A 22,141-nucleotide genomic window follows, 5' to 3' on the forward strand; every position below is an offset into this window, starting at 1 on the left:
CGCGTGAGAAGAATTCCACTATGGAAGAGGTGCAGGATGAAATATGCTTGAGAGACATGAGTCAAGAAAACTTGGCCTACATGAGAAGAAATTCGCCATGATAGAAGCATATGGCTGAATGTGCTGGAGATGCATGAGTTAGGAAAACTCATCTCACATTAGAAGAAATCCATCACGACAAAGGCATAAGACAAAATGTGCCTAAGATGTATAGGTCATGAAAACCCAACTTACGCCAAGAGAAATCCGCTACAGCAAAAGTGTAGGGCGAAATGCACCTAAGCCGTGTGGGTGAGGAAAACCCAACTCACGTCAAAAGAAATATGTTATGATAGAGGTACAAGGCGAAATATATCTAAAGCATATGAGTCGGAAAAACCCGACTCATACTAAGAGAAATCCGCTATGGTAGAAGCATAGGGTAAAATGCACTTGAGGTCCATGAGAAGAAATCTATCATGGCAAAGGTAAAAACAAAATGTGCTCAAGACTCATGAGTTAAGAAAACTCGACCCGCGTGAGAAGAAATTCGTCACTATGGAGGCATAGGCCAAATGTGCACAAGACACGTGAGTCGAAATAACTCAACCCATATGAGAAAAAATCCACCATGGTAAAGGTGTAGGGCAAATTGTTCTCGAGACGTGTGAGACAAAAAAACCTAACTTGCGTGAGAAGAAATCCATCACAACGAAGGCACAGGTCCAATGTGTTTGAGATAGGTGAGTCAGGAAAACTCGTCTCGCGTAAGAAGAAATCCATCATGGTGGAGGCATAAGGCAAAATGTGTTTGAGGTGTGTAAGTTGAGAAAACCTAACCCACACTAAGAAAAATCCACTACGATAGAAGTGCAAGATGAAATGCGCTCGAGGTGTGTGGGTTGAGAAAACCCGACTCGTGCCAAGAGAAATTCACTACAACAAAGGCACAAGGCGAAATGTGCCCATGATATATAAGTCGAGAAAACTCGACCAGCGATAAGAAAATCTGCTATAGTAGAAACATAGGGCGAAATGCACCCGAGGTGTATGAGTTGGGAAAACCCAACCCACGACAAAAAAAATCTACTATGGTGGAAGCATAGGGGAAAATGCGCTTGGGGCTTGTGAGCTGAGAAGACATGATTTATGTGAGAAGAAATCTATCATGGTGGAGGCACAAGTCAAATGTGCCCGAGATGCATTGGTCGGGAAAAGTCGACCTGTGTGAGAAGAAATCTTTCACAGTAGAGGCATAAGGCAAAATGTTCTCGAGGCACGTGAGTCGGAAAAATAAAACCTATATAAAAAAATCCCTTCACAGCGGAAGCCATAAGTCAAAAAAGCCTAAAGTGCACAGGATGAGAAGCTCGACTATCTCCATGAGAGGCAAGGAGGTCAAGCCTCCCAACCTCTGCCTTCGTCCTTGCCCAAGGCATAAGGGTTAGGAAGCCCGACCCTTGCTTTCGTGAGATGCAAGGAAGTTATACCTCCCAACCTCTGCCTCCATCCTATGCCCTTCCTGACCCCTGCTTCCATAAGAGGCAAGGAGGCCAGGCCTCTTGACCTATGTCTCTATCCTCGCCCAAGGCATGGGGGTCGGGATGCCCGACCTTTGCCTTTGCTTGAGGTGCAGAGGTTGGGATGCTCGACCTCTACTTTCGCTCAAGGTGTGAAAGTCGAAACACCTGACCTTCACCTCCACCAAAGGCACGAAGGTTAGGGTGGTCTTGACCTCTACCTTCGCTAGAGGCGTGGAGGCTGAGAAGACCAACCTTCACCATTACAAGAGGCATGGAAGCCGAGATAATTGACCCCCGCCTTTGCCCGAGACGTGGAGGTCGAGATGCTCGACCTCCGTGTCGAGTGCATTAAACATCGCATTTCGAACCCCTCTTGTAAGAGGCCCGAAGCATGCCTTGGAAAGAGATAAATAATAGAGAATATATTAATGATCAACTATCATCTGACATATAAACGTTATGTGGAAACTATTGTGAAAAAAAAAAGGTCTAGGTTAGTTTCCACCCGTTCGCCCGCGTGGATAAAAGTCCCAAGTAGGCCGTTCGAGGTTGTCTCCCCCTTGCTGTCTACACCAAGAGAAGTGATTATAGTTTATTCTCTTCAAGATCAAATATAAAAGGTATCTACACCAAGAGAAGTGATTATAGTTTATTCTCTTCAAGATCAAATATAAAAGGTAATCCCCAATACTATGCTAGGAGATTTCTTTTCAGAAATACTCACACTCATTAAGAGATCTCGGTTACTAACTTGAACTTTGGAGGAATTGGATAAAGAAATTTTCCTCGATATATACCTCAGAGTCATCTTGGATACTCCTATACCCTTGAGATTGAATCGTGTTGGATTAATTAAGACCTCGACAATGATTTTTCTTAACAGCCGCCCTCCTCTTTCCTACAGCTTTCTCACGTAGAGAACAGTCGTGATTCAAAGATAAGCAGTTGGTGTAGAACGGGAAGTTATGCTGTTCTTCGACAAAGAAAAAGATTCATCCCACATCATCAGTAGGAAGCTAGAAAGAAGCTGCTGATGTTGACTTCACACCCCGAATAATTGTCATGTGATCTAACCAGGAGAAGTTGCAAGTATAATATGCATGAAGCATCAGCCACCAAACGAAAGTGATAATAAAATAAATATGCTTTCTGGAAAGCACACTTCATTTTCTATTTCATATTAGCATGGACTTCATCCAAAGGTGTTAGCAGTGACGGTCGATGTCTTGAAAGCAGAAGATGTTATCCGGTTTGATGTACCAATGAATATCGTTTGGTATGATAGAATATCAATACGTCAATCATTTTTTATTGAGCTTTATCGATTATTTGACCCGTATTAGGTTATACTAGATGATAACGATCGAAATCTAATCATTACCGATCTTATCGTATGCTAAGATTGACATATTTCAAATGGTCAATTTAACCGTTTGAGATTTAGAAAAAGATTTTTTAATTAATTTAAATCATTTTCTTTCTCCTCTTTTGATTCATTTCATTTTCTTAATTCCTTGAACTCTTTTAAATTTTTTTTACTCATATCTCTTTTTTATTCTCATATTTTTACTTTTCTAAACTCAGCAAAACATATAGTGTATCAATACACTATATCGTAAGATTAATTTTAAGATTGAGTTTGACAAGCATATCATATTAATGTACGTATACATAGAATCGAGGATCCTGATCCATCACTTGTGGAGTTTCGTCATTCTTTTTAATAATAAAACTAGGTATATCTATCGATTGATTACTTAGTTCGTTTGAATATTAAAGTTTAAGTTATATAAAAATAATAATCTAATAATTTAAATTTTTTTATAGATAATTTAATATTAACGGAAGAACGATTCGAAACATATCAAAAAAAACTACTACTCAATAATTTTGAGCATGACATAGGCTCAAGACACTAAAATAATTCATGCAAATAAACTGCATTGTCGAATAAGAAAAAAGAAAAAGAGATTATGCATCTATATTTCTTTCTTCCCGTTTTCCATTCTAGTCATTGAATGATAGACTGACTTAATGATGAGATCTCTAATCTCTTTGTATTAATATATATCGGGCCAAAAGAAGAATGGATTGTGTCAATCCTCCAACGACAGCAGTCAAAGGCAGACCAAAAACATGTAAAATGATCCATTCAGTCTCTTCCCTTTTTGACATATCAAAACATTGCACTACCTCAAACAGGTGCTGCCAAGATAATTGGAATCATCCAATACAGGGAAATGGGTTGATGAGAAACAATCTTGGAAAAGGAGATTTAGATTCTATTTTTCTCAAGATTAATTCTCGAATACAGATTCTTTTAGTGTTCATCGGCACCACTAAAATTATTTAGTAGAGAAGAAAAATTATTCTTCTTCCCTAAAATATTAACTGCTTGATTACATCCTATATAATAATATGTATAAGAAAACTCTACGAATTGTTCAGTTTTAATGTATAAATATTAGTATATGTGTCCTAAATTCGTAATGACCCATTGATCGATCAATAAATTAATGCCGATTTCACATTTCAAAATAATAGTAATACGAAAAATCATGATAAAGGAATTGCTGATATTAATTTATATTTTTGTAGCAAGATATATAAATATACAAATAAATATATATTTTTTGGAGGAGAGAGATGAATCCTAAATGAGTCTTGGACGGATAAAGATTGATCGGAAGAAGCAGGTAATTGTTGACCAGCTGCGCGAAGTCAAAGAAAAGTCAAAGATTGGTAGGACACGAGTTAGCACAATCGTATGCTGTTGAATGACGGGGGTTCACACTTAGCTGCTTAGGACATGAACCCGGTTCAACTTGTCATCCATCGAGCCGCCCGGTTCAACTTGTCATCCATCGAGCCGCCCGGTTCAACTTGTCATCCATCGAGCCGCCCGGTTCATTTCATCGGCTCATTCCGACCTCCTTGGGCGGGGATCAGTTTCCTATCGCGTAGGGATAACGGGAAAGAACCCGGTTCGTTCTTTCGTCTGGTCTATCGAAGCTGATGGTTCAACTCTTCGGCCCGGTCCGATTGTGTCAGCGTGCTATTAATTGTGAAGCTGTCGGTCTACCGGAGTGTACTCCACGCACGCGATCGCGGAGCTCCCACGCACGCGATCGCGGAGCTCCCACGCCCGCGGCTGCCTCCTAACGTGCGCACCTTCTCGCGCCGCCCCCCGTCCGGCCGCACCCGGTAACTTTCTCCTCGGGTTTTCTCGTCGGCCGGTGGATTTGCGCCTTTGTCGGCTTCGCTTCTTATTTTAATCGTTGCAGATGCAACATCGCAGGTCTAAGGTGTGGTGGGTTTAGCTGATCCCCTGGCTTGGAGCGCTAACGTGCGCCGTCGGTCCGGTGGCACTTTTTGGCTCGCCGGTCAAGATCTGAGGTGTGTTTCAATTTTCTTAATTAGAGTTCAAGATCGGATCTTTTTTCTTTTTTCCGATATGTGTTCTATGTGTAGTTTCTTGTTTGCTATGATTTGAGCTGCATGTTTCTTGTTCTTGATGAGCTAGACTCGGAGTCCTTTTGAGATTAGTTGGGTGGGCTAAGCGATGTCGTGTGCTGTCTTTTTCCTTGGCGGAGTTTTGAAGCTGTACATTACCTTTTAGAAGAAAGAAATGCTTATAGTGTTGGACTTTCTTGATTGGGCTCGCTACAACTGTGTATCAGATCGAACTTCGTGTGGTTGCTTAGTAAAGGAGATATTTTGACGTTCGATTGTTACTTTCTCCTTTGGGAGTAGTATGTGGCGTCATAGCGCAATTAATTAGGTAATTGAGTTATCCATGACAGGTTCAGTTTGGTGTTATTTACCAGAGGAAATCATGGAAAACAGCACAAAGTTAAAAGTGGAATATTGTTCCTAAAAATTTCATTCTGATTGTCTTGGGCTTGCAAATAATATACAAATTTATATAGCCATGTTTTCCTTGCTATATGTTTGTTAGACCTTTTAAATTTTTAGCTTCATGTTATTTGTATAATCTTTTGAAACAATCCCTTCTGCGGACTTTTGTTTATCTGTTGGTCAACGTTGCAAGTTGTAACTGAAATAAGGGTACTTGAAAAGATCCCTGTTGGTTCATATTAAGTTTCTTTAATTGTTCTAGTTTACTCTGAAAAATAGGTCTGTTTAACACAAAGGAGGCTTGTTATTGTAGTCAGTGTTATTTTTGGCTGCAGTAGTGAATAACTAATTGAGATGGTGAGCATTTGGACCTAAGTTGTAGAACAATATGCAACAGTCAAATGAGGGGAATGAGAATATCTGTGTTGGTTGCAACTTGAAATCAAGCAAAATCAGCACACCCAACAAGAATTTTGGAAGAAACTATATTAGAAAATTTAACAGGTAAATGGTGGTACCAAAGGGTCTGTTTCCACATACGGGCCTGTTACAGTTTAGGTAATCCACATCTGTTTCAAATTTAGAAATTTATATCGTTTTCTCGTCTGGGTTCGGTGTAAAGTCCGACTATGCTGAAGTTTATAGGGCTGTAAATAGATATGTGTCAACCTTCTTGTATGCTACAAATTTTGATATGTTGCAGCATCTCCGCTTGTGTTTTTCATCACTTCTACTTATTTTTTATTCTATAGCATTAGGTGTGTTTAATGGAAATAGCAGGGAAGGATTTAGAATTGTTTATAGTGAAATTGTGGGCAAAAGAATGGTAATGGATCTTATCCATCACTTCTAATGAGCATGACTGGATCTTATCCATCAAATTGGTCAAAAGAATGGTAATGGTCATCATTCTGCTTGGTTTAACCTGGCAAATTAAAATCTTGATTGGTGACTATTTATCTACTAATCATTCACCCAAGAAGGTTAGGGAAGTTTATGAAAGTCATATATGACTAGAAGTGGTTAAACCAATACCTAAATCCATTTGAGTGCAAATGCATCAGCAAAAAAATAATTTATGGGTAAATATTTTAAAAATATGCTTATATAGAATAGAAATTTTGATACTATGCTTATATAGTAATAGAATTTTCCAATCTTTAAATATTTAAAGGTTATATAGTAATACTATGCTTATATACTTTGCAACCTAGGAGACCAGGGTTCGAGTTACAAAAATAGCCTCTTTAAATATTTAAAGGTAAGACATCGTACATTGATCCTCCCCCGACCCCGCATTGGCGACAGCCTCATGCATTGGGTCCACCCTTTTTTAGAATTTTCCAACCTTTGTATTTGAATTTAGCTGTTCTTCCTGAAAAATTGTGTACTGTTGGACCTTTTGCATACTTATGCTCAAGATCATGGATTAAAGTATCATGGTGTGCTCAAGAATCATAAATGTGATACTTCTTCTTTCCCCTTATTTGGCTAGTTAGTCACACAAAGGAGGATCACTCCCTAAGGATGAAATTTGAAAGCTTGATGCTGCTTCTCTTTAAGCTTGACTTATTCCAGCACCAATCCATAGAAGTTCTTGAATCTTTGAGTTCAGCTATATATATCCTGAAACATGATGCTGAACATTTTGTGAATGTTTGGCCTTGACTTGAACCTCCATATTGAAAGTGGATATACTATACTGAAAACTCATAAATGTGCTAGGTCCAGCAATTAATTAAACATCTAACTCTTGTTCCTGCTGATTTGCCCCATTGGTAGGGTGATAGGCCCTTTTTTAGCAGCGCATCATGGGTTTGATCTCACTTGAGTGAACTTAGTGCATTTGTCCTTGCCTAGCTTTTAGTTTTGGTTGGCCTTTGTGGCCAAAATAGCCTTGAGAAGATCGTTATCTTTTATTGTATGGAAGCCACTGAAATCTTGATATTGACAAGCTATGTCAAATCTTATTAGTGAAAGCCATAAAGCAACAGTAGATTATGAAAATCAGACAGTTTAAAGGTGGTTTAAGCTACATGATGGAGGCATTATTTTACAAATTGATCAAGATTCATGATAGAGGATGAGTCCTGGTGTCACTGTGAGATTATTGATGTATGTGAGCTGGGCATCTAGGATTTGAGTCATGATAATAGCCTCTTGATAAGATGCATCTATGGACCCCTCTAGATCCTGCAAGAGCCTTATATGCCTCATACATGGACCCTCATATGAGGCAAGATGCCTCATACATTGGGTGCCTTTTTTGAACTCAAGATTCATGGTGGATAAGGGAAGATATAAGTTAAAGGGGACAAAATATGTAATGGTGTATTAGTCAATATAGAAGTTCTTGAATGTCGAGAGAACCAAGTTCTTAAATCAGAAAAAAGTAATGTAGTTGTTCTTTACTAGGCTCATTTATAGGATTTGTCCAAACAAAGATGATAAATTATGTGTTAGGTATGGATTTAAGTTCAAACCCCCAGACCCGTCTCATACTGTACTAGCTAGCATGGTTTGGTGCCACAAAAAAGAAGAGAGAAAATGCAAAATAAAAAGCTAAAAAATAATTAACTCATTGGTGTCAGACTTTTTGTCATCCTCTCCTCATGATACTCCTCTGCTCATTCTTGTCAGCCACTTTCTTCTCTGATTAGCAGCTAACAGAAGCGACGTTTTCCAGGTGAAAAAGTCCGTATGGCATAAACCAAGTTTTATGTTTTATAGATCACCAGTTCATTCTTTCTAAGGTGGTCAAGTCCAATGAAAAGCTGGTTTAGACCATTTTAATCAGTCTGGAAAATTAGACCATTTTAATCCTGCAATTCGGTTTTCCAAAGGAACAAGAAATATCAGGCAACACAGTACATTTTGGGCACAAATCCGATAAATCCATCACTGTAGGAACATGATTCCTTTTCATAATACTTGAGTAAAGATAAAAAAACACCAAGTATTGTGTGTCTCCTTTATTGTATACCTAGTTAAATAAACAAAATTCTGATCGTGTTGACTACGTCTTCATCTCTATGAGGTTCTGAGCATAGTTCGCCTTACCGGTCCGTACCGGTGTACCGACCAGCTGTCGGTACAATACGTATGGAGCTATATCGAGCCGTACCGAGCCGTACCAACATATGGTACATGTGGGTGTACAGATGAACCGCCCATATCGGTCCCCTGTTGGATTGGTATGTACCACTCGTACCAAACGGTATGTTATGGTATGGCAAACCTTGGTTCTAGGTACATGTTCTTGTGGATGAGATGTCGAAGTGTTTCACAAATGGTTCTCTCGGTGGAGGATTTCTCCACCTTTTTAATCTGAACCAAAGAAAATTTCTGTTTCTGTTTATATTAACTTTTGAATGATATATTTCCTCAGTCAAGTCTTTACTTTTGCAGGAAACCTTTTAATTCACAAAACGCAAGGTCAACGTTCAGAGACATTGGTCGTTCAGTCATACCATTATGACTTGCTTCTCTTTCATATTTAAGAGGATAGGTTGTTCAGGACAACAAAGTGATCAGCATCTTGAAGGTAGACACATATCATGTTGAAATCTAAATAAAGTTTAATTTAGTTCTTTTTATTTGATATAAATTAGGATTCATATTTTCCATGTTCATGCCGACTGCATTCTGAAGAGTTCTTTCTACCTACAATGAGTTGTTGATTTTGTTAAATCTTTTCTAGATATTCCAGGAATTGAAAATGTTAGAATCTACTCATACAAGGAATTGAGAAATGCAACTGGTGATTTTAGCCTCACCAATAAGGTTGGTGAGGGAGGTTTTGGTTCTGTCTACAAGGTGAATTCTTTGGACTTTGAATTAACTGTTACTATTTAAGTCAGGAAAAATTTCTACTGATTAGCTAACTTTGAGTTAATTGGTTTAGGGAAAGCTTAAAGATGGGAAGATTGTTGCTGTAAAAGTGCTATCCTCTGAGTCGAGACAAGGAGTACCAGAATTTTTGAATGAAATCGCTGTGATCTCTGGTATCGAGCATGAGAATCTTGTTAGTCTGCATGGTTGTTGCGTTGAAGAAACTCACAGAATACTTGTTTACAATTATCTTGAGAATAATAGCCTTGCGCAAACCCTTCTTGGTATCCTAATTTCCTGCTAGTGCTTTTTTCTTAATTAAGTGCTGATTTATACTTCTGATGCTATCAGATTATATATTAAAGTATTGATTTTTCAGGTTCTGGCTGCAGTAATATCCAGTTCAACTGGAGAACACGGGTAAGAATTTGCATTGGTGTTGCTCGTGGACTTGCATTCCTGCACGAGGAAGTCCGGCCTCATATAGTTCACCGGGATATTAAAGCAAGCAATATTCTTCTTGATAAGGATCTTACTCCCAAGATTTCCGATTTTGGTTTAGCAAAGCTTCTGCCACCAAATATAACCCATGTCAGCACTCGAGTGGCTGGAACAATGTAAATTCCATTACTTTCTTTCTAGCTTATAATGATCTCAGTAATTTTCAGAAATAAACTCAAGTACAATAACAACTTCGAAATTGATTTGAAACTGCTAAATGTGCTCATGGTCTGATGTTATCACTCTAGAGCATGGAATCTGGCAGTTAGATGCAAAACAATATAAAAAACACTTGCGTTCTGGGCCAACTTGGTTATCACCTTGTTTTCATTTTTTTAATTATTAAATTTTTTGTTTTATGCAGAGGTTACTTGGCTCCTGAATATGCAATTAAGGGGCAAGTGAACCGGAAGTCAGATGTGTACAGCTTCGGAGTACTCCTACTAGAAATAGTTACTGGCAGGTGTAACACAAACACAAGGTTACCTTATGATGAACAATTTCTACTTGAGAGGGTAAGAAAATTTACTCAGATATCGATGAATGTTTCTCTTTCCATATGAATACAAAAATATTTGTTTTATAGTTAGGCTTTATTTGGTTCATGTCAATCATATTTTTGTTGGAATGACTTTGTTATTCAAGTCCATAGGCCTAGGGTGGTACATAACCAAATGTTCCATGTAATCATTGTTATTGATGATGACATAGAACTTAATATCATATAGGCTGCATGTATTCTGAGAAGAGTCATTACTTCAAGTTCTACAAACCAAATCTAAGGAAACACGTTTAGTTCTTATCTTTACTATTGGCACTTTTTATCACGTTATTCCTTATTCCTCCAGCAAGCTCTATCAAATTAAAAGTACAAACTAGGCACATCAAAGTATCTAAATTTTAATGTTTCTTTTAAATATTTAAATAATAGGTAACTACTTATACAGAAAACCGATGCATAACTGGGCACACCCAAAAAAATGTATGTATTTTACGTATTGCATAGAAAAGGAAAAAAGAAAACTTTGCTTCATATCTTGCCGCATTCTTTTTGTTATGCAGAATTGGAGACTTAAATGTAGTATACTTATAAATTCAGGTCATGCACACTAAGTATTGGTATGCTTACTAAGTGCTTGGTAACCAGGAGAGTCACCTTTCCAAACATGAGGTACTTTTATTGCTGGCATACACTGTCAAAGAATGAGCTTTCCTAAAAAAAAGAAAAAAAACCCACTTAGCTATATCAACACTTTTGCTTAGAAGAGCCATTACTAACCTTTCCAGTTCAAAGTATCCCACTACCTTCTCAGACTCTTGTGGGGAAAGTTTCCTCACAAAATAAAACAAAGGCTTTAGACTATAATGGCTCAATCTGGACTTTGCTGTTATGAAAATCACAATCCTTATGCTGGTTCCGTGGGGCCCAAAGGGAACTAGCTATCAAATTAAGAAGAATTCTCCCTGACTTCTTCCCCAAATCCTGCACCTCAGTAATCCAAGGACCAAGAGGCCATGCCCCAAAATAGAAAAGTTGATGCTTAAGTTTGGCCTGAATTAGTTGTCGGTAACTCAGAGCAAAGGGGCATTGAAAGAGAATGTGTCTGGCAGAATCAGAGGATTATTGACAAACAGAGCATCGGGATATAGGGTAGTTGGGTAATCTGGAGAACCATTCCGAGATTGGAAACTTACCATATAAAAGTTTTCATCGAAATATTTTGACCATAAGAACCACGTTTAATTGTTACATTGTCCTACAGCCAGCACATCTGTCATTATGGGCAAGCCTCCCATCTTTAAGGGAAGAATAAAAAGTTTGTGCAATAGTGAAACAAGTTAGTAAGAGCAAAATTGTTCCACTGACTATTGTCAATCCATCCAGTCACCTTCTCATGCCTCATCATCTTATCCACATTTACTATATTTATATGTGTAGGTCACCTTCCTAGGGGAATGCTGATCATCCAAGGATGCTCCCATGTATTGTCACAAGTATGAACACCTAGAAAATTTGTTAAGCCTTCCCAACAAAGATCTAAATATGTTCTTTAGAATACCCATTCTGAAGGCAGAATGGTGAGGTTTCTGAAGGTTTTAAGGATTAGCATAAACAATCATAACCATTGAGAATAACAATGAACATACTTCTTGACAAGGTGCAAGTCTCTAATACCTAGCCTCCCAACATTTTGGAGAGGTTGCTCTAACAAAAAGAATAACAAAATTTTGAAAATTGTACTATGAGTTATTAAAAAGAACCATCCTTGAATTCTACTAGATGCCTTTAGGATTTTTTGTTTAGGTATATGGGTAATTTAAAATAAATTACTATTTGATAGTCTAAACAAAGTTGTGATAGGCAAATAATCTTTGAAGGAATATATTAAAGATACAAACCTAAGTGAGAGAATGAGGAAGTTTGCTAATTGTTATTTGACCAAAATCAATGGCTTCTATTCAGTAATTGTATTAATGAAAGTGATTAGATTTTTTTTAGGTTTAGATAGTTAAAAGTAATTGGTAAAAATTATCATTAGTCTTGTGCAGAAATCTTATGCTGTTAGTTTTTGCCTATGCCTTTTTATATGCCTGTGCTTCTTTTTTATCATTACATCCCAGTCAACTGAAAATTGGTTCCTGTTAATGTGAAGCAACAACTAGTGTACGATCAGGCAAGATTTTGAAATTTGAACTACTCTTTAATTACTATATCATTACTTTGTTTCAATATTTACAAGATCTTCAATATGTTCATTTTTAATTTATTATGCATGCTAAGAAGAGGGAAAACTGGTCATTTTTTAAATATGTTCATTTTTAATTTTCAATAGGTTACTTCTTTTATACATTATATACATAATGGCTTTCTCACAGATTTCACGTCAAAAAAAAAAAAACAAAAGAACAGCTTAAACTTTTGTCTGCTTATTCAAATGTGTTAAACCACTGATGAAGTTTTGCTAAATCTGAATCTCATCATGAGAAACCTACATTAGTATTCAAAAGTAAACCTATGCTTAGACTCCTCATATTGCATAATTGAATAATCCATAGTCCCAGACATAATTCTTGGACTTCTCATATTGCAGACATGGAATCTATACGAGCATGGTGAGATCGCAAACATCATAGATACTTCGTTAACTGATGATTTAGACGTCGATGAAGCTTGCAAGTTCTTGAAGGTTGGGCTTCTTTGCACACAAGACACTGTGAAGCTTCGCCCTTCAATGTCTACTGTTGCCAGGATGCTGACTGATGAAAAGGATGTCAACTTAGAGAAAATCACAAAGCCTGGACTACTTAGTGACTTGATGGAACTTAAAGTTAGAAGCCAGAACAATGTTAATGATCCCCATACGAGCTCCCTCGTAACATCTGGTCATGGTAGTTCACCCTTGTCATCAGAAAATACTACACATGCATCCATGACCTTCACAGTGATATCAGATTGAGCTGAAACATCACTAAGAAAAGAATTCATCTCGAGGTACATAACTTCATGTATAGTCCATGTAACTTTTTTTTTTGTGAAAAAAAATTTCTGTTGTTTGATCCTTGAGTACATGTTCTTTTTTTTCTAAATACTCTGGGATACCGATAGTTGTCGATCTGGGTATTTGCTGGAGCTTAAAAGACTTGAAGGCAAATTTTTTTTATCTTGAGCATCAAGATGGAATCAATGCTCGATTATTTTTAGATGATCACTTTTAAATGAATGAGATTATTGTTGCTGTACCTGATATTGTATGATTTTTAAAGTGCTTAGGCATAGGCCAACTTGTACTTTATATCCTTCTATTACTACTGGTATGAGATTATTGAATGAAATGGCAATGCTTATTAAGTAATGCTTGCAGTCATATTTCCCTGTCTTGGTCAGTATGTTGCTTATGTGAGTGAACGCCTTAGCTAAGGCTGTTTCTTCCAACCCCGTCTTGGTTTGTATGTTGTTTACGTGAGTTAAAAATTTGTGAAATGCCTTCGAGTTATAAATTCTATCATAGCTAACTCGTGGGCAATGTGAATGCTATCATCTAAGGATCTGCTAGAGATGAAAGATCAATCAGAGGTTTCAACCTGTTGGTAAGAACCTTGGCAAGAATTTTGTAGACCATATTGCAAAGAGCAATAGGACTAAGAAAAGAAACTTAGGAGGGATTTTTTTTTCTTAGGGATTAGAACGAGGAAAGTTTTAGCCCAGTTCAGAAGAATATGTTCAAGCAAATGGAACTCAATGAAGGCATCATGGAGAGAGGGATGCAAAATATTCTAGTTAGTGTCTACTGTCAGGTTGTTCATGCTCTGAGGCTTTCAAGATAGTTGATTGGTTCCCTACAAAACCTTCATGAAGAGCTTGGACAGGCTCTTCACCGATAGAAGTATGTGAAAAATAAAATGATGCAGGAGAAGGTTCAGTGGACATCAACTAATCACTGTCTTTTATGCCTCTCATTCAATGTGTGTTCTCAAAGAGTGTAGTATCATTTCATAAAGGTTCAATATCTCATAATAGGCTCTGTGCAGATCATTGTACTTCCCAACCATGCTTAATACTTCTGCCTATATTTACAGTTCCTACTTTGGTTGCATCATGCAAATACATCTCGGATTCCTTGTTTAAATTTGCATGCAGCAATTTTAGACTTATATAGAGAACTGATGTAATGCTTTGGAATGCAATTGCCAGGTCCTGTGGATTCAAGATCTCTTCAACCACTAATCAACCACAGCAACCATTTGTCTGCTATGAATCAGCTTGCACTGCTGAAGAGCTTCTCTGAGAATGAGATACCCTCCTTGATTTCAAAGCTAGGAAAAGGAACACAAGAATCTTGAATCAATACCACCTGCTTTGTTGCTCAACTGGATATGTATGAACAAGTTTGGCAATCTGTTGCTGTCACATTAAACTTCATTCTTTCTCCTCATAACAATTGACCTTTCTTGTTCTGTCCAAATAATGCAATTGGAAGCACGAATACTGTTGTTCTGTTGTTAGTGGTTGCCTTTGTGTTAATAACCCGACTTGATTTGAATTGAATCTCATCCACAGGAGAGTCCTAGATCTCGTCCAATATCTTAATCTCTCGAGATGGTGCTAATCGTGAGACATCCATTCTACACAAAGTGGGTTGAAATTGATCCATGGGGCCTTGGGTCTCCTCCACATTTTGATATCTCGAGGTGGTGCTAATCACATGACACTCATTTTGCACAAAGATCGATTTAGGAGTGATCTCTCGAAATGGTGCTAATCACATGGCACTCATTTTGCACAAAGATCGAGTGAGCTACTGATGTTATTATTTTGACAGAAGGTAGAGAGAGAAAGAGACAGTTCGAATTCTACTGACATAACAAAGCTATAGTTGAGATCTTTTGTTGTTTTCTGTTGATGTGACTATGAGAAAGCTCGTATCAAATATGAAGAACTGTGATAGTTCAGTCCAGTCATGTGAGGGAAATGACCAACATGCTCTTTTGGCCTTTGATTCACATAAAAGTGAGTAATAATTTTCTACCAATTTGTGCTTTATCTTTATCTAAACTTGCCTAATTGAGATTTGGATGAGTGGATTTGGTAGTCAGATTGCCTTCAACTAATCAAAACTCTTTCTAAATTCCACCCCAACAACTTTAATATTACTGACATGAGTAAATTGATTTTGCTTCAATTATGGATTGAAATCAAGGAAGAAACAACTCAAAGAGCGATACATTGAATTGGGATTTTAGATCTCAGAGGTGCCCAACTAATCTTTGGCATGGATGGTTAGTGAATCTTGACCTCTCTTTATCATCTAATATTAACATGTAATCTCTCTCCCAGTGTACACTTTAACATCAATTTGTTGAGTTAAAAATGTCTATGAAAAAAAAAAATATATATATATATATATAACTTCATGTGTACAATGTTGTTTCATATGTTATGAATAGTAACCTTATGGTTTTGTCTGAAGAAAAAAGGGAGGAGATATGTCAAGCTATGGTACAATTGCAGAAATATGATGTAGGACTGATTGCACCAACTCAATTCTAATGGGCCTTTTAATATGCAGAGTAAGGAAGGGTTGTAGGTCATCTTATCAGGGGATTTGTCCTTCATTGAAGAAGGAAGCTAACTGTACAATTGAACAAGAGAAGCTTCTGTGGTCACTGTACAATTGTGTCAGAAAGATCCCCTTTTTTTTTTGTTTTTTGTTTTTTGTTTTCTTTTTGGAGTCCTTTAGGGAGGCAAAAGAAGTGCCCATTGACTTATTGTGTTTGCTAAAAATGGGAAAACTAGTAGGTTTTGGAAGGGAGACTAACATCCTCAGTAATATTTCATGCATTTCTTTTTCTAAAGTAATATGGTTATTTTCTTTTGGTAAAAAAAATATATATATACTTTGAGCTTCTGATCTTTATTTATTTATATGGACACAAATTTTTATCTGCAGAAATGAATTCTTTTTCCCTCCATGCATTCTATGAATGTTGCCATTGACACTGACACACTGATTTATCTGGAAAAGAAAAAGTGGGATTCCCAGTAAAAATTCCATATCTGAGAGAGAGACCAAAAAGAAATATGCTCATCACAAGGATATACTTTCCCTGAACGAAACTTGTTCTACAAACTGATGAAACGAGGAGGAAGCTTGTTACTTTCCATGACACTGTTGAATGGCTGTTTTTCTATTTGTGTGATACATGAGAGAGAGTGACAGAGAGAGAGAGAGAGGATGCATCTTTCAGGTATGTGAAGATCATATTAAAACCATACTCCCATGAGACTTTCATGATACAGTATGAATCCATGAAATCCTCTATAATATTATGAAATAGTAAAACTTCAAACAAATTAATATCAGCCAAAACTGTGAGATAAATGCTTGAACATTCTCAGGTCATTATTGTTCAGAAGTAAGAAAGCAACAACAAGACATTCGATTACCAACAGTAGATGAGAGTTAAGGTGATCATCATACCTTCGAATCCTGCAAAATAATTGGGACGATCATTAAAATGACCACTATGTCATCCATAATTCCTTCACCCAAAATCATAAATAGTAGATAGAAGTACTGCTGCATCCATTGAGAGAGAGAGAGAGAGAGAGAGGCATGCTTGGCTCCTTGCACACCACCCACAGTAACCAATCGCCCGTGGATCGGTCTACATGTGTGGCATACAAGGAGCCAGGCACATCCCTTGTCACCTGTGATCCTTGCGCCATGGCCACTTCTTCTTCTTCTTCTTCTTCTTCTTCTTCTTCTTCTTCTTCTTTAAGGATGCAAGACCAAGTAGAAAGAGGATTAGAAAGCTCATTGCTTCTCTCACAGTGATCAAAAAGTCAAATCTATAAAGCTTTTCCACTTCCTGTAAGGATCTATACCACCAATTCCATTTACAGAGAGAGCTGATGATGAGTGGGGGGAGGCCATGTAGGAGCTAAGCTAACACAGGCTTGGCAAACCCTATCAAAGTCAAGGCCTCAGATGCTTCTCTCTCTAACTGTAGCTGTGGGACTGGGTGCCAGTGGGGATACTGGAGGAGAGGAAGAGTGAGAGAGCTGCCATGACTCCCAAGCTCTCAGGGACTCAAGAGGGGGGAAACAAAGAGAGGAGAAGGCTCCCAGGTGTGGGGATGTTCCTTCTCCTGTCTGCTTGCGCAGTGGATTTTGTCTTGATCACTTGGATTGACTCAGATTCTCTCAGATAGCTCCTCACCGTCAATCGGAAATTAGTTGACAGCAGCTTATTGCTTGAATGGCTTGTCGTGCAGTGGCTAAAAGTCAATGTGACATGAAGAGAACCTGCAATATAATTGTTCATGCGGTTTGACTCAGTTGCACCACCAAGCCTTCAATCTGACTAAGGTTTGATCTGAAAAAGGTGTTGTTCTTCATGTGAGTTCGTGCGAGCAGTTGTCCCACACATAACAGTGGAAGTAAATGATATGTGTTGTTACTGATAAATTAAGTTGATGTCAAAAAATTATATAAAATTTTAATATATTTAATATTTGATGCAAAGATGAGTTAATATATAATTGAGATACATGTGTTTCTTAAATAAAATTATGGTTGAAAGAGACAACACGGATGGATGGATGGATAGATGGATGAAAGATGTGGAACATCGCGGACCACAATAATTATCATGTGGTGCCGATTTGTTGTTAGTCATAAATATTTCTTAGATTAGTCGTGAATTGTAGTGTCAAAGTTGTTTACAAACACAAACAACATATCTAATATGTCAATAGAAGCATAAATAATATATATATGTTATGATACATTTTATTTTATGATGTCTGAGCTTAAAATATATATATATGCTTTCAAATATATTATGCACAAAGTTCTTCGAAATACTAGTTCACATATATAAAAGCATCAATGCCTATGTTATGTTTTGCAGTAAAAAAGTATGATCCTTCGGCTTAATAAATATAACTACGCTAGTAGACTTGAGTATAAAGTTAAGATAATACACAAGCAATAAGCCTTTGAGTGATTCTATGAGTTTGATACTGATTGAAGTAAGTTTAAGATTCAAACATCATGTATATAGAAGATAATAAGTTATTTATATATAGATGAAGTAATGGATAATTAAGTAGAGATAAAAAACGTTAAAAATGTTACGATACGTAAAAGGAGATTGAATGATAAATTTAGATTGAAATATGTTATCTTTGACAAACTAAATTTGGCTCAAATTAAGTTACTATAACACTAAAATTATGTTAAAAAAACTTGAGATAAGGCTTAATGGGATTGAACCCTATATCTCATGATAACCTCTTAAGCACCTCTATTATATTTTGGCCTCATCATCCCTATTCATCTGATAACTCATAATCTTTTTTCTCCTTCTTCGGTCATTCTTTAAGCACCTATAAGGAAGAAGGTAAGAAAACCTAAGTTTTTCGCTCGCTATACTTTAGTTTTAATTCAACACGTTATGAACTAAATCTTTTTAGCTACTTTTAATTATCCTAATCTTTGAATTAACCTCTAATTTTTAGATATATTATGTATAAATTTGATATGATTATGAAACCTCTAGTATTATTTTAATCTAAGATTAGTACATAGAGTTATGAGCCTTCTAATTTGAGATACTTAGAATCTCTTTTTTTTTTAAGATGATTTATTCGAGCAGATCTTATTCTTTTAATATCTTAAAAGGATCTTTTAGAGTTTTGTAGGTTTTGAAATTAAGTGAATATCATATGCGTGCACCAAGATATAAGTCTATAAGTTTAGATAGTCTCAATCCGGTTTCAACAGAACAATAGATGATAATAGTTGAATTGAGAGGGTATTTTAGCCTTCTAATGATTATATTTTGAACTAAAATTTGGTGTATACATTGTTTTATATGTCTCTTCTATAAAATTTTATGATAATCTAAAATGGTTTAGTTAGCCATTATGGTCAAGAAGATTATTTTATAGAATTATGTAGTCATTTGATTGATAACAATAAAATCATTTGATTATAGGTAAAATTACTAGCACATTGATAATAGCATTTAGATGAATTTGCAGGTTTGATATAATTTAATTGAGAGAGAATTCTGTCAAGATTTTATTACCAATGATTAGTTATATTGGGAGTTACGAGTGATTTAAAATGAAATAATTTTAATTTAAGCATATCATGACCTTGTGCTCCAACATGATATGTTTTCAATTTCCTAGCACACCTGTTCACTAAGGACTGACCTCTTCGATAAAAACTTTATTTTAAGTTGAATCAAATAAGTATAAGCCAATTTTACTATAAAATAGTGCTAAACTTAAATATATTTTAAAATAATAACAATAACAATAAAGTTATGTCCTAATTATTGGAAATCGACTACATAAATCTTTTATCGCTATTGAAATATATAAAATGTTATATGTTTAATTAAGTTTGGATTACTTATATCTTTTTTATAGTTTCTTGTAAAGTTTTTCTCTCTCTCTCTCCTTTACAACTAACATTAATTATTTCATCTCTTCGACTATCACATCCGGGGGTCTTCTCAGTACATACTCATATCATCTTAAATAATTTTTTTCTCATCTTATTTTATATCGAAGTGATACTTGATTGTTTACTAATAAAAATACTTCTTTTCAATCTTTCCTAGTAACTCCCCTCAAATATATTTTGAAAGCATATCTTTAATGATAAGATAGCCATGAACTTAATACATGTTTGCAAGAATATTTTTAATGATAAGGTGATTGACATGAGATAGTTATAAGTATGGTGCTAATATATACATTGCATAAGAAGAAAGATAAATGAACTGTAAAAAAATAAATGCTATATATGTATATATAATTACGTGCGATGTGAGAGAATATATACATATTTATATTTATATGTAGTGTCGAAGTGCAAACAAATATTATTACATACAATGTTGGAGTGCATAGATATTTACGTATGGTTTGGGAGTGCATGCATATATTACTACATGCGATGTGAAGTACATAAATATATTTTAATATGGTGTGAAAGTGCACATACATGTTATAATGTATGATGTGAGAATATATATATATATATTTATATATTATGACATACGATATCGAAATGCATGTATATATTATAACATAAAATGTGAAAGTATATGTATATATTGTAAAATATAATATAAAAATATATTTTGATTGCTATCGTAGATATCATAAATTATCCTTGCATATGTGTGTTTTGATTCATTTTAAATTAGATTTTTATCCCTTATGAGGTATATGTGATGCTATGATGCATCCATCATGAAATATTTTATGCATTTGAATATATAATATATAGTGTGGGAGTTTATGAATGTGTTATAATTTTCTATTACATGTAATATACTCACATACATTATGATTAACTTCGAATAAAAATGATATTCTCTTATTATGCATAGTTTGTATGTTACTAAAACGATCATATATCATAAAATATTTTATACATTTATTGATACATGCGTTGTGAGAATATATGTAAATGTCATAATATGTTATATAGGAATTTATGGTCATACTTTGAGTTATATTACATGGTCACATTTACTGGAAATTAGAGTTTAATCTTTTCTTTTCATCTACCGGTTATGCATTGCTAAAGAGATTATAAAATGATGAATAGACGATGAACCATTTTATGCATAAGATTTTGAAATCTTGCATACATAACACAATAAACACTCACCTAAATAAAATAATAAATGCTTATATTTATTGACTTTAACACTTATTGTAGATCTTATTTTACAGGTAAATATATTGTTAATTCATTCATATGATATGATGGACAAAGAGATAAGTGGATGGGTATCAATACTAGAGCATATATAAATGATGATCTATGTGCATATTTTGTATATATAAATTTCATATAGAATATACATGTGGTGGTTGAGGTTTATGTTAACAACTATGTACATGTGTCAAACACTAATGTGTACAAGGAAAACTATGACTTTTTGTTTAGCAAATTAACATATTCAAATTTACTCACTTTTTTGATATATTATGTTTGACAGCATAAATAAATGGAAAGATGACATTCTATTTCAATCAAACATGTATGATATGAATTGAATTATGAATAGAGTGTTATGAGTAAATTAAATAATTTATGAGAAAATAAGTAGTTTTTTGAATAATTTAACCTCAATAAATTTAATTAAAAAATCATCAGCTATGAAGGAGAAAACCAAGAATGTTTTTACGATGATTATTTTTGTTTTTCTTCTACTATGCTCCATATCATGAGCAACTATACTAAATCATCATGAAATGTTACAAGTTATTTTAATTAATTGGGCTTCCAAAATAGTGTGGTACACAAATAACAAGTCTAGACATGTATTGATTAGTTAATTAATTAGTTTCATAAATCCTTTAATATTTACATATAGTTGTAATTCATGAAAAATAGATCCTCTAAGTTAAAACTCTAATTAGTAATAGTAACGTTCAAAAATTCCTTTGATAGTAAGGATATTAGTGGTATTTTAGTCAAGATAGGAGTTCTTAAATGTGAAAAAATAATATTTTTTTCATTGACAATCTCTTTTTATTATTTATAATAATATTTTAAGAATTATTAATATTCATAAAATATTTCTCTATAAATGAACATAAAAACACCCTAAACTTATCACTTAATTCTCACAAATACTTCTAACCCCTTCTGTACATTTTTCTTTCCCTTTCTTCTTTGAGAGGTGGTAGAAAATAAGACCATGATTGATAATTGAGACGATATATTTAATGAAATTATATTTTATTTTTTTTCTAGATGATTGTATAAAGTAGTGGGTTATCAGTAGCAATCTCGAAAAAGAAATATAGTTGTGCTGACCATAAGAGTTATCTACTGTGGTCTTAAAAAGAAACAGTCAACATGATGACCTATAATCCAATCTATTGGGAGGGTTTAAATAATAATTTAA

General features: G+C 35.2%; 1 protein-coding gene and 1 long non-coding RNA gene across 5 annotated transcripts; one reads left to right on the forward strand and one right to left on the reverse strand.

The window, feature by feature from the left end:
- The first annotated feature begins 4,585 nt into the window (after nucleotides 1-4,585).
- LOC103998174 (cold-responsive protein kinase 1) lies at nucleotides 4,586-14,696 on the forward strand. Of its 4 annotated transcripts, none has more exons than XM_009419568.3 (9): nucleotides 4,586-4,706; nucleotides 4,801-4,898; nucleotides 8,769-8,904; nucleotides 9,061-9,176; nucleotides 9,265-9,475; nucleotides 9,571-9,808; nucleotides 10,057-10,207; nucleotides 12,785-13,185; nucleotides 14,386-14,696. In XM_009419568.3, exons 3-8 carry the CDS (start codon nucleotides 8,835-8,837, stop codon nucleotides 13,148-13,150), a joined length of 1,152 nt encoding a protein of 383 aa, XP_009417843.2. In that variant the 5' UTR covers nucleotides 4,586-4,706; nucleotides 4,801-4,898; nucleotides 8,769-8,834; the 3' UTR covers nucleotides 13,151-13,185; nucleotides 14,386-14,696. The 4 variants fall into 4 exon arrangements, with proteins under 4 accessions (XP_009417843.2, XP_065043044.1, XP_009417850.2 ...); XM_065186972.1 differs by having other exon boundaries at nucleotides 9,265-9,364; XM_009419575.3 differs by having other exon boundaries at nucleotides 9,070-9,176.
- Nucleotides 14,697-16,497: 1,801 nt separating this feature from the next.
- Nucleotides 16,498-17,507, reverse strand: LOC108952949 (uncharacterized). The gene is made up of 2 exons (XR_010475804.1): nucleotides 16,903-17,507; nucleotides 16,498-16,681 (listed from the first exon to the last, which is right to left on the reverse strand). It is a non-coding gene; the product is annotated as an uncharacterized LOC108952949 (long non-coding RNA).
- Between the last annotated feature and the right edge of the window lie 4,634 nt (nucleotides 17,508-22,141).

This window comes from Musa acuminata, chromosome BXJ1-1 (assembly GCF_036884655.1).
Source record: "Musa acuminata AAA Group cultivar baxijiao chromosome BXJ1-1, Cavendish_Baxijiao_AAA, whole genome shotgun sequence".
NCBI classification, from domain to species: domain Eukaryota; kingdom Viridiplantae; phylum Streptophyta; class Magnoliopsida; order Zingiberales; family Musaceae; genus Musa; species Musa acuminata.